We start from the raw sequence: 13,867 nt of genomic DNA, 5'->3' as shown, positions 1-13,867 counted from the left end.
TTCTATACATGATTCAAAATTTAAATGAAAACAAATACTGAACTTTGAACTGTATTGAGGGAAATCAATCAATATAGTTAATACATTAATTAAGGATATTTAGTTAAAATTAGAAATTAGTAAAAATTAGACTAAAACCTAAAGCAAACAAAGTTAGCTTTTTACCAAGTTTAGACCTACGATCGTACTTACTTGAAAATATTTTTAGGAGCTTTGTAAAGTTCAGTGTAAAGTTTCTTAATAAAAATGCAAATTTTATTTTTCATTCTTTTAATGTCTTTAATAACAATAGGTACAAATTAATACAGTTTACCATATTTTGAGTATGAAATCATAATATACGTATGTTAAAAGGCCTATATCATAACATGTTTACATTTGGTATATATAATATATATTCATTCAACATATGGCTTTATGACCACTCGTTCGTTTTTCTTCTTACGTCTGTTGTAGAACCATTCGGATAGGAGCACGGTTGTAGCAGAGAAAACACCTAAATATTTAAAACACATTAAATAAACATGTTATATTTTGTGTACTTTTCGCAACGTAAAGCAATTAATTACATTACATCATTTAATAGATTGAGTTTCATAAATACAAGATCTTAAAATAAATCAGAAAAGAAATGTAAATTTAGCAATCTTAAAGACGGGATTTCCTTTCAACAAATATTAGATAAAACCTAAAATATAACGTAGGTAAGCTAATCTGTATTCAAAAGAAATTCGTGGAGACATTTCATTTATAAAGTGGTCCGGGCACTAGGCAAACAGATTTTAGAACGTGAAAAACACGAGTTTTGGACGTGGTAGAGTGACCGCATTGACTGCGACTTATAGCGACAAAAATAATTCCATCCATTTTTAATTTGATTCCACAGTACATCTATTTTGCATAATGAGGTTATAAAAGGAAATAAACAATCCTTTTAAATATTTTAAAACCTAACTAACTAGTTTACATTGTTTTATTAGGTACTAAATTCCATAAACGTATTTGACTATCGGTTATTCGAGGGATGAAACGAATAAAGTGCGCTGTCCAGTGTCCATACTCAATAGCATGAGCAGAACTTATAATTTCACATATTCTTATATATAATGAACGTTATAATAATATTTTCATATTGCAATAAATAATATAGTTATTGCAATATGAAAATATTAGTTGCCAGGTCGCGTGGTTTCAGTTTTTGAAAGCATCGAAAATTCATGTTCCAAATGAGAAAATGAATCAGATATAGGTAGATAATTGATCACTCACATGTACAGTTAGGGCCGCTTTCACCATGTAGGTAATGTCCAATTTTCATACATGTAGGAAATATTTGTTATTTCAACTGACAGTTAAGCTAAACAGAACATATCCAGAAGCTGTAAAATCAGCTATAAATCTTTAAACAAATGTACATTTACCAAGAAATAGAACAAAGAACGATCCCTGCATATCACTAAGGTTGACAGTGTGGTTATTGACTTCCCGAGTCGCGCCGGAGGTCTGCCAACACCGGTCGCGCTTTGGCAGATAAGCACTTAACCATTTATTGATGAGCCCCGCTTTTTGCATGCGATTAATTCTGCAAGCAAGACCTTGAGGTTTGTATTCGGAAGAAGACAATTTTCATGTCGCTTCCGATTAAACAAATTTTATACAAACCGATAAAATGATTCGTTTATACCTACAAAGCTTATTTAAGAAAATTACATACTCTTTGTTTATTACTGGTAAATACGGACTGTCTGCTGGAACTATCATTGCTACTCGTTCTTCCATAAACTCCTCAGAACCTAAAATGTATACCTAGTAGTTTTAGTTCTGACACTCTTGACGCTATCAAAATATGTTCTGAACATTTATGGACACTACACACAAATACTCGGTACTAATAAGTAACAAAGTCATGAAATATTATTAACAAACTTACTAAGCACAAAATCACAAGAGTCGGTAGCTAATGTGTCAGCTCGCATCAAATAATTTAATCTCAGCCTCCAATCTATCATAACGTGACGTTCCTTACGCACACGGTTTAGAGAAGATCCTGAAACAAAAGGCAGAACTGACCTTTATTCTATACCTTATATAGATAGAGATAATTTCATTTTATCAAGGTATTATTTACTTAGCATTTAATTAATATCTACTTAGTCATGTATGCTCTTGTATGAATAGCTGGTTGGTCTGCATCCTTTACAAAAGTACAGAAATCATTAAAAAAAAATACTACTGGATGGATGTATCTTTAAATTATTGTTATAGGCTAAATTGTATACAGCTATAATTTTATTACAGCTAACGAACCAGAGTCATCCTCAAGAGAACGATTTCAGTAACCTATATATAGGACTTCAGAGTATATTTAAAAACGAAGAAACGGTTTATTCGATACATAGTCATGCGGGAATTGGAAAAGGTTCATTTATTTTGTTTAAATTAATTCCCCATAAGTTAAATTATCCGTTCGAGTAAATGTGAACTGCAAAATTGCCCAGTAAGCTTCAAACAAAACGCAAATTTTCAAACTTCATCATAACAAGTGCTGATATAACAACTGTTTTCTGCTTTATTTAAGAAACAATTGAAATGAAATAGACTGTAAGGTTTAGATTTGATTCCAAATGATAACTGGCTGATTTTAAAATAAATGAAATTGCCTGCCAAAAGGAGGATGAATTAATTCGTGACGATTTGATAAGATGTCGTAACTAATATGCTAATTGCTAATACATCGAATGAATATTATATCGTCCATAAACTATCGTAGAGAAACGCGATCGTCATTCGTTCAGTGCCCCTGAAGATTACCAATCAGCCTCATATATGTAGTTATTTTTAAATTTTATTACTGAAAAAAAAATTCTTCTACAAACATGATACTTATTGTTCAATTTGTCGATAAACCTTAACTATATTTTTAAGCGTGTACAAAAATTCGCAATTTTGCAAGCCAAACTTCTGGTGGTTGCGAACGAATTCTACCAACACCATTGAAGTGGCTGAATGGAACACAGTGAGGTTTTGGTCGATAAGAATCCGATAAGAATCCTTCCCCGGTTGCCTTAGGTATCTATGCAAGATATCCCCACTAAAAGAAAAGGCCAAACTTCTGGTTATTCCAAGCAGAGTAGCTCTACGAAGCACTACTCCTATCAATAACAAATCATTGTCAGTATTATTGAAACAATTCCATATCCCGAAATTGGAAGATATCTGAAAATAAAATAAATAATAAACGAAGATATGACGTCACCAGTCATGAAGTTCGCGTCAGTCCCGCTCGGGGTTGTCATCTCAGCACCCTTCAGCAGAGATACGTACTTGGGCTCGTCGGAGTTCTGGAAAACGCGAAACTATAATATTCAGTTAAAAATCTACAATTTTAATTTCGTGATGTAAGATTGCTAAATCGTTTACTATAATTGAATGTAGAACAGCAACAAGAGAAACTAGGGATATAATTGCTACCTATAGAGATTAAAAACATATAAATATATAAATATTTGTTAATAAAGTTATAACTGTGGAATTAACACATATTAGAATGTATAGAAATAACAAAGTTGTGTCTTACTTTTAATTGCATTTCCAAATAAGAGCCTTTATTAATTGACCACGTATACAAGTTACTTTGAGTAAGTTCGCTTATCGTCGTGATTGGAATTTCCAATTTAGGAAAAGTTAGGAAAGCAACGAGATTGCCTGAGTATGTTGTGACCACTACTAAAACAACAATCCACCACGTTCCTACGACTAGCCTTCCACTATCGGCCCTTGGGAGATACATCCCTCCTGAAACATTAAAAACTTTGGTAATAAGAATATGCTTGCAATGTATGTTTAATATTATAACACTAAACCGCAACAGAAACCAATTTATTACAAAGTTCCGGTGGCTTCTTTCCCAATCAGTGTGTGTTCAAATAATGTACCTATGACAAAACGTGCTTTAAAAATTTTAAATATTGTGTTCAAAATCGCCCTCTAGGTTAAATATTTTTACTATTTCTCAACATTTTCTCAAAAAGTGTTATCTGGTGTTATATTCAACTTCTAGGCACATCCATGTACATTGTAAGTACCTACCCAAGATAAGTTAGGAAAAGTGTTTCAAACAACCGCAAATTTTATCACCGCAAGTTAAATATACTGTAAACTTTTCATTACCCCACATTATTTTGTTCGTTGCACAATTCTACAAACAAACTCACTAAATTAGTCGTGAAACACTAACCTTGTTGCAATAAAGCTCCATAAACATACCAAAGGCAATTATGTATAGTTGCTAAGCCTCCTTCACGAGTTATTTCCATTGCATCGTAATATGGACTAAGTCTATGTATTATGAACAAAGTCGGTCCCATTAATATAACAGCAAATCCTAAACAGAGCCATGTCTGAAAGCAATTACAACTCTGAGCGCCTAGTACATGCTATGAATTACGATTTGTTATGAAAGTAAAGAAAAAATATTGTTAGAAATAAAGGGTTTAATGTTATTTTGTACATAATTTAAGCACCTGCAGATAATATACTTAATACTATGCCAATTATATAGTTTTAAAATATTTTAGCAAGAATTTTTTTAATAATTATATCGCAGCGCTTATAAACCGATTCAGTATTATGGTCTTAGGAATAAAGAGATGGTACCTACATTGGTTTTAACTTGACCGTTAAATGTGCGAAATGTAAACTAAAGTGTTTTGGCACAAATTCAAAGCCAACTAACTACATTTAACTATCAAAGCTAACGAGTTCATTTTACAATATTACAATTCAAGTACCACAAAGTAGATTCCAGTCTAATATAAATATATAATCTTAATCTGGTTATACGATAGATGCTTGTAGTAGTTTAAAGGTCATATTCATATGTATGTGCAAAAATAAATATGCAGCTACGCATATTGTAGCTGCATATTTATTTTTGCTTATATGACTATAAGTGTTATTTAAATTTATAACTTTTTCATGATCTGCCCTAGCAGGTTTCCCTATAAAGATCCATCTGTATGTACAGCAACTCTATATTTTAGATTAATTACACAATAAATTAGCACCCTTTTCTTTTGAAATCATGCCCTGACGTCTTTCTTTTATCTGTGACTCTACGTTCATTTAAATTCATATACAAAATTATGATTACATAGATAACAGAAGTCAGAAGACTTACATCAGTTGTAAATGGCAGAAGGAACAATAAAGCTCTGCTGAGCTCCCGAGGTCGCGCTATTATGAAAGCGTACGGCTGTATGCTCACGGGAATCGTGTAATTTATACCTGTTATATGAAAATGACTTGAATGGAATTAAAAGGAATAGAATTTAAAGAAGTTAAATTAAATTATCGCTATCTAAAGTATGTAGGCATGAGGATAATTTGAAAGCAGTGATAACTCGATTAATATGTAGGGAGCTTTTGTAAAATTATCGTTGATAAGCATTAGATTAACTACTTATCGTCTTTTATTGGTTACTCTTACTGTAAATATAAAAATTACATGTTTTATACATAACAATATATGATTATATAAAAGATAGAAAGATAATGATTATTGCATAATTCCAAATAACACATCTTTCTTCATTGGTGGTTTTCAGGAAAACAAACATAGGCACCAACTTTATGCAGCATTCAAATATGTATTACAAAATATATCTCCATTTCAATATGTATGAGTTACAGGTAATGCATCGTTATATGTTACGGCCATTTATTCAACTTCCATTACCGCGTTTAATTTAAATGTGAAATATTTTTCGCCGAGCGGTAATATGTTTTCGGAGTTGTAATGTCGCTAATAAAACAGATAGTTTGTTATAATTTACAAATTAAACCTGCTATAAACGAAATAACTTTTCTGTTCTCAATTCGAGTATAACTTTTAATACCTTACTTTTAAAATAACATTTTTTCTGTTCCTGAATTGTACTTAAATACGCAAGATTTATGCAATAAGTTGGTAAGTACCATATTATGTGGAATTAATCTAAACAGTATCTCATCACTAAGGGCCGATTTTTCAATGCTTGGATAAAACTTATTCGTCGAATAATGTATAAAACTACCATTTTAAAAACGTATTCTAATTGCCCGTATTTGACAGTTTACGTGATATTTTAATATTATCGTGTAATACTTTATTGGACGGATAAGTTTTATCCAAGCATTGAAAAATCGGCCCTTAGTATAATATTCAATTAAAATAAAATCAGGTATCTATCAAGCTTCTATCAAGGTACTATTTATGAATTCTTGCAACTTTAAATCACGTAGCTAATACGTGATAGGTATTCTCCGACCGCTCCTACGAGACAAACATCTTGTGTTCATGAATACATTATATTATGTAAACAAATGCGTGACCGATGTGAGAAAAAAGTATATAAGGCTCTATTATGTATCAAAAATCAGTGCAGTTTGCTAGAGAAGTTAAATATGTGTGAAATTTTCTATTGTTGTACTACTTAATAAAATAATAATAGTTTAAAAAAAAACTAAAAAACACGCTTTTAATAGAAAACCGAACTAAAAAATAGAAAATTTTTATCAAATTAGTGTATTGTCATCGGTCCTTAATAAATCTACAAAGTTTGAACGAAATCTGGCCGTTTAAAGTGGGTCAAAATCGCGCCCAAAGAAGTCGGTTACAAACATACAAACATACAGGTGAAGCTAATATAAAGCGTGTAAAAACCGCTCAAGGCGAGATACTTAACCCCCAAAATTGATAATTAGCCTATATTCGTATGACACCTATTAAATTTAAATATGTTATTTCTAACCTCGGGGTGGATCTGATAGAATAGTAATAGCGGCAGCCGCAATGGCTACTTTTCCTCTTGCTACAGCTGATAGAGTCAACTTCGCACTCGTGCTGTGCATCATCTGAAAATAATATAATACCTAAGACAATTCATTTAATTATCTAAATCTTTAGTTTAATATCTACGTATGTGAATTGTTTATCAAAAGTCGAGTAAGTGCCACCATTTATAACTCAAGAATGGCTGTTTGTAGTTCTGTATATATTTGATTTATGCCTGGTAAGAATTATACTAACTAGATAAAATTTTTCAAAGAAACATTGTGAACAGCTAATATAAGTGAGTATACTTATAATTTATAAGTACTTACGTCAGTAGATGTATCATTTGAAGAATCCTCCTTTATGTGACCCGGAAGAACGATACGGATTCTTTAATAAAAATGAATTTTGTTATTGGAATAATGATGTGTTTTATTTTATTTGCCCTTTTGACAATTTAATGAAGCTCCCTATTTGAATGTAAATACATACTATATTTGGAATGAAAATAAAACAACGCAGCTTTTATAAGAAGTTCTATTTTTGCCAGAGAAAGCCTGTTCCAATTTAAATTGATTTTCCACCTCACCTATTCGATAAACGATATTGATGACAAGTGCTTTGCCAAAGTTTTCAGGAAAATATATATTTTTTTTTAATTTTTCGTGAATATAAGTACAATATTAATTTTATAGTTTTATATATAAGCTGAGGAGTTTGGTTAATTGGTTAAAGGCGCTTATTCAGGAACTACGGGTCCGATGCGCGCTATAGAAAATATGTTGCTACAAATACGTACGTGAAGTTTTTGCTTTTAGCTAATTGACCAACGATATCAAATAATAGCCCTCCATAGCTGATGATAGCACCAGAAGCATTCGCTTGCAGTATCGTCCATGGAGGATTCTTAAACAAATTATTAGAATCAACAATATCTAGGTACTATAATTACTAGATACTTGCTCAAGAGAAACAGTTTCATAAATATTATCATTCGATTCAAGCGAAGCAAATACAAGCATATTTACAGAACATTAAAATATTTTCTCTGTTATGAGAGAATTGATTATAAGGTAATCATGTTTAATGAACATTAAAACTTACATGATAAGTTAAAATAGGCAGTTCTTTACCCCGAAACCCATGCTGAATGTGTGGGAATAAAACATCTTCAAATTTTATACCATCAATCGGCCGCCAAAAACCGACCTGATAAAAATGAATTAGGTAATTAAATTCTAAACATCGACTGTAGTGGAACTGAAAGAAGGGGCATATTAAAAATATATGATCCCTACTAATATTATAAATGCGAAAGTAACTCTGTCTGTCTGTCTGTTACTCAATCACGCCTAAACTACTGAACCAATTTTCATGAAATTTGGTATGGAGATATTTTGATACCCGAGAAAGGACATAGGCTACTTTTTATCTCGGGAAAATGACTCAATCTCGGAAATCCCACGGGAACGGGAACTATGCGGGTTTTTCTTTGACTACGCGGGCGAAGCCGCGGGCGGAAATCTAGTAAATAATATATGTACATATATTTAAATGCAAAGTCCAAGCTAAGAATCCCATTTTTCAATCATCATCATCATCATTACCCAGGCTTTTACTTACTTGTAATAAATTAACATGCTCTATGAGGATATTAGTGTAGTTATCTTCTTTATTACTTATAATATAATCTGTTTGTCGTCTGTATGTTGCCCCCCATGTGTCTGCGGCCAGAGCATGCCAAGTACTACAGTTTCCACATTTACTAAAAGTCGATATATGTTGCTAAAGAAAAAAATGATAATTTTAAATCCAAATATCATAGACATAATACTACGACAATATTATTCTCTCAGGTGAAAATATATAACAAAATGAATGTAAGTAACATATTTTTCGAACCCCAAAATTTTTTTGATTAAAATATGTTTCGACAAAAGTACGACGTTGGGATGTTGGTAGGTACATTATTTCGATTATTCGATCCCCAGTGGCGACATTGTGGGCTGTGGCCATTCAAATAATTTATTACCTTTGTTTTCATAATTCATACGTTTACATTATCAATATTTAACATCACAAAATGATGAAGTACTGGCTGGCATTTTAAATATCTTTTTGTGTATATTTCACCTTTGCCACTCAATTATCACTCTAATAATAATTAATGTCGGTAGTGCTCTTTTTACTTCTTTTTGTCATTTTTTAATGTGTTATAGAAGTCTGTTATACAATACCTACAGATCATTATCTATCTATTAAAATCTCGTATAGATAAGATAAATAGAGAAGTAAACAGTTTATTCCAATAACATAAAAACGAACAACATACATTAAAACAGAAAACAGTCAGAATCATGAGACCAGCTGCTGCTGATATTCTGCCAAAACCGCTTGAACTCTAACAGTTATTTAAAGCCAGATTAATGTCTCACAGTTTTTGTAAATCTCATGTGAAATGGTTTGGTAAATTTTATGATTTTTTTTTTGTGTATATTTGAAAAGTCGGAGAATGGATCGCAAAATGTTTTTATATCAAATATGGTAAGGGTGTCCTGTCAGAATAGCGTTAACCAACTTGTTATTATAAAAATAACTATAAAAAACCTGCATATGGCGCAATAACATATCTCGTCTCTGTCTTTTAGTGGGTCTGATGGCTTCCCACTCTTCATCAGAAACCTGAGCAGCAACGTCAAACTCTTCTTGTACTGCTTCATCTAACGCTGATATGAAAGCATTCATCAGCTCTTTGCAGTAACATAATATACCATTCTGTAACATAACCTTATTTTCAGACATAGGCCTACTATATTATATTAACGGCCTAATGATCAACTACGTCTACGTCTTTTTGAAATCATAAAACTCTTGTTGTAAAAGAATTAAGTTTATTCGCTGTTGAAATTAAATAACCGGCTTGATTAACTCCTATGTTTTGTGAAAAACCTGTGATACCAATCGAACTTTGTTGATAGATTTGCGATTAAATTACCTACCTGACATTCAGAGCTTACATCTGTCCTGTTGTAAATGTATGCAATATTTTCACCTTCGTATAAATCATTTATCAAGTTTGACAGATTTCCTCTACGTGTACTCGTATCTGATACTATATACAACCACTGGGCAAGCGTGTGCGACATGCCGAGATCGCGAGCTGTTTCAGCCATAGTCGTCATTACATCTGACGTTACAATGGCTATGAAATTTTCACCTAGAACAGAGATAGTTCTGTTCAAAGCTCCGCTAATAGCGTACAACAAATACCCCAATATTAATATAGGTATGTTTGCAAAGAATTAACTGATGCCTTGGTCACAGGTGTGGTGCAGTGATTAGCTAAAGGAAGATCTGGGTTCCACATATTATTATGTATTAAAAAAAAGTACCTATTTGTCTGCACAGAATTGAATTTTGTGAAAACATATAAGGTTCTTTATCTTTAATATAAAAGATATTATTTATAAAAGACGAAGAACCTATACCTTTTTAAATATAAAAAATAATGAACAACTGATATTTTAACTTGAATGATTGAAAGTTGAGTAACGTCAGGATAGAATGCAACGAATAGTTTTGATTCTGATTGCTTTTGTTGGCAACAGAAGTTCACCTTTATTTGTCTGCACTGCAGAGTGCAGACTAGTGGAAACTTAAACCGTAATGCGGAAACTTTGTTAAATTAAAAATGTAGGCTTAGAATACCGCCTCAATGTTTGCACGAAAATAATTTTTAAATGAGTTTTCAGACTAAGTGAAGCACTCGCACTAATACACTTTACAACGTTGCACTATTTTACGAGCGGAAAATTTATGAACATGCATTATTAGTACATAGCTTAAGTTACGTTAGTGCCATTTAAACTAAAGCTAAAATTTTTATATAACATTAGAGTACTACGTACCTATATATTTAACGGGAAGTTTAGAAATAATTCGATACATTTCCTTTCGTCGTAAATATTCGTTGACCTCATGTTTCATTTTAAACACGGTGACAGATACGGATGGCACGTCTTCATCATCAATATGCGAAGTCAAAGATTGGACTACCCGAGACACCATATCACGATCTATAGTATATAAATATATGTATTTATGTTAGAGCAGTATTTATTTACTTGCTAAAAGATTAAACAAGGCTGTACAAATTGAGTACTTATGCTTCTATTGGAAAAGTCTGTAGATTATGCTGAAAGAAAATATAAAATTATACTAAAAAAATAATGATGAATTTGCTCTCTCGATCCTTTGAGTATTATTCTCTTATTGACCTAATTCAAAAATACACGGTATTTCGTAATGAAATGCCTCTTCAATAAATATTTCACTTTTGTAGATATATGAAATGATGAATATTAAATTATTCGATTAATATAATATATCAGTACCTAACATAGTCTGTTAGTGGTACCACAGAATAATAACTAGTAGCTAGCTTGTGGTACCTATATTTGTCTGCCAACAATATTTTCGTTATTCAAACCCTTATCATTTTCATAATTTTTTAAATAGTTACTAAAATAATAATTGCAAAATGTAAAGATTAGAAATAATGATAATCAATAGGTAATTTGATGAAAAACTTTTTAATAGGTTATTGTCTCTTATTACGATTGTGTGACGATGATATAAAGACGAAATAGAGTTATGGCCAAGACAAAAAATGCTTTACATAGTTGAACAACGCGTATCTGCGTATGTTACAAAGCAAGAAGTTTCAGCAAGAAATGATTGGTAATCGTAACGTACAGGATCGTTTTCCCCCTCACAGAGGAGGAAAAAGTTTTACTTTCAGATATTCAATGATATTTGGAACTATATTATAAACCAGCGACAACATTAGAAACAACAACTGCATTAGAGACAACTATGTTCAATTCGTAAATTAAAGTACTTAACAAAAACTAACTTAGTGTATTATCGTGTAACATGATTACAGATTTCCAATTAAATGCCCTTTCAGTTCTTAGATCCAAGATCATTTGAGGCACTTCTTCCCCAGGTTCTGTATACGTGACTGTAATCGCCATATCTGAAGGCAACCGAGGACAGTCCACTTCTGTAAGTGCGAATAACAGTAACTGTTCCGCTTTTGTCCGCTTAAATAGCGACCAAGTGTCTTCACAGGAAGCTACACTGAACACTGCTAGAAAACCTGTGAAAATTTAGTTAAGTTTTTATTATTTTAGGTAGTATAGGTTTTGAAATATCGGTAATCATCTACCAAATTAATTGCACCATTTCGTATGCTGCTGATTACGTCAAGATAATGGCAAATAGGTAAAACACTTACCTTTTTTCAGATTAATTGCGGTCCAAGAGTAATAATGGACTAAAACACCACCATGTTTCAGCTCAACTCTCGCTAACTCTTTGATGTAATCCTTTAGTTCGTCCAATATTGGCTGATATTTATCTTGTAGGAATTGATGATCCAATACTACAGCTATTAACGACAAAGTGTTAAATTTAATTTTAACTATATAATGCAAAAAGCAAAAAAAATAAAAATTATATGTATATAATTTACCTATAGACGCGTTGGCAGTTATGAGGGAGGGAAAATCGTCCGAAGTAACATGACCAAATAAACATAAAACTATAATCCATACTTGCATCTTATACTTATATTCGATACCACTTGCCTGTAACACCTCACTGAACATAATAAACGCGTCATAATTCGGGAGGCCAGCTGCGTCTTGATTAAGAATTCTATTTAATAATAAAGGTTATGAAAACTGAAACACATCCGAATTAAATTCCAAATGTTCATTTCGGTTCCTTGTTAACGCTTAATGTGTATTCGATCAGAATAATTGGCATCGAGTACTTTTTTCGAGTCGTACACGTTACTGAAGTACAGGATGTATAAAAAATATAGGTCTACGCATTGAGCTATTATTACTACGTAGTAATAGTAATAGTATCTCAATGGGTCTACGTAATTTTATTAACCCAATTCAAATAAAGAAGGAGGTTCTCAATTCGGACAGTCATTTTTTTTTATAAACTTTATCATATAATTTTAAATTTTGAACGCGAAAACCGAAGCGCTTCTTGTGTACAAATAATAATGAATCACAATCATGACCCTTCGTCCTTATTAGAATTTTCCGCGGAATTTGGATTCTTTTGTTACCTTGTTACAAAAAGACAAAAAATAAAACATCGAAATGAATCACCTTTGAACTATTTTCAATATGGGGCGTTTTTTAAGTCCATTTGAAACATAATTTTTTTTATCAAAGTGTACCTAATAAATATGGTACCTAATATTTAATAGCAACAAAAAAAAGAAACACTCCTAAGGTAGGTTTATAAATGAAACATCTTAAAGGTCGAAAGATAGGCACCCATTAAAGATGTAAGACAATTACAGACATAGCGTGTTCCTTGATTGCTTGAAGCTTCGTTAATTTTTGTATCATTTACACGTCATTTTTGATACACAATTACTTTGTCAAAGCTATAACAGTATGATTTCGGATTCCGTACACTATAATATTATAGTAATATTCGTATACTTACTGCTTACATTCAATTTCAGGATTTTTTTATTAGTTAGTATAATCACTAAAACATCCAGCTATTTTTCTGTACCTACCTGTGTAATATTTATCCTGAGATCTTTTTTTTATAGATAGAGTGCATCTCGAGGAAGGTTTTAGCTGTTTATAATATTAATTATTATGTTAACATTAAGACAAATCGGGCGATGCCATGGGCGGAAAACGTAGTATTTGTATTCTCTTAGGGTGGAAAGCTAGTAAAGAATTAAGGGTTTATGTTCTATTTATTAGTAACTCCTAGACTGAATTTTTTGTTAAATTTCTAAATGAACTGTGGAATGAACAGCAACATTTGAAACGATTCATAATCTTCACTCCGGTGCGTATGTACTCGAATGAAGAAATATTAATAGAAATGTGGGTATGTAAGAGCGTTTTAACCACAGACATAGATAGACTACGCAAGTACCGCGATCTGTATGAAAACCAAGCGTGTCATATTTTTTGTACTGACCTTGACGCGTTATGACGTCAC

General features: G+C 31.9%; 1 protein-coding gene across 1 annotated transcript; it reads right to left on the bottom strand.

The window, feature by feature from the left end:
• Nucleotides 1-342: 342 nt before the first annotated feature.
• On the bottom strand, nucleotides 343-12,450 carry LOC149482783 (ionotropic receptor 93a-like). The gene is made up of 19 exons (XM_089703275.1): nucleotides 12,351-12,450; nucleotides 12,114-12,266; nucleotides 11,730-11,975; nucleotides 10,723-10,890; nucleotides 9,814-10,031; nucleotides 9,422-9,589; nucleotides 8,438-8,599; nucleotides 7,919-8,023; nucleotides 7,614-7,720; nucleotides 7,144-7,204; nucleotides 6,792-6,894; nucleotides 5,180-5,286; nucleotides 4,238-4,400; nucleotides 3,578-3,795; nucleotides 3,257-3,341; nucleotides 1,931-2,047; nucleotides 1,715-1,793; nucleotides 1,422-1,582; nucleotides 343-496 (listed from the first exon to the last, which is right to left on the bottom strand). The coding sequence occupies exons 1-19, from the start codon at nucleotides 12,436-12,438 to the stop codon at nucleotides 399-401; spliced, it is 2,607 nt and encodes an 868-aa protein (XP_089559401.1). The 5' UTR covers nucleotides 12,439-12,450; the 3' UTR covers nucleotides 343-398.
• Nucleotides 12,451-13,867: the final 1,417 nt, after the last annotated feature.

The sequence above is a fragment of the Colias philodice genome, chromosome 14 (assembly GCF_061535455.1).
Source record: "Colias philodice isolate Cphi_HAF_F1 chromosome 14, ilColPhil1 Martin Lab GWU primary, whole genome shotgun sequence".
In the NCBI taxonomy this organism is placed as follows: domain Eukaryota; kingdom Metazoa; phylum Arthropoda; class Insecta; order Lepidoptera; family Pieridae; genus Colias; species Colias philodice.
This window is presented reverse-complemented; position numbering and strand designations above follow the sequence as displayed.

What these genes read in the sequence shown, in the direction of transcription:
- LOC149482783 (XM_089703275.1), bottom strand. Translation starts at nt 12,438, where the DNA reads ATGCAAGTATGGATTATAGTTTTATGTTTATTTGGTCATGTTACTTCG. An exon ending in CAAATGATACATCTACTGAC is followed by an intron (nt 6,895 to 7,143) that starts GTAAGTACTTAT and finishes TATTATTTTCAG; the next exon opens with ATGATGCACAGCACGAGTGC. An exon ending in TGGAGCTTTATTGCAACAAG is followed by an intron (nt 3,796 to 4,237) that starts GTTAGTGTTTCA and finishes TTAATGTTTCAG; the next exon opens with GAGGGATGTATCTCCCAAGG.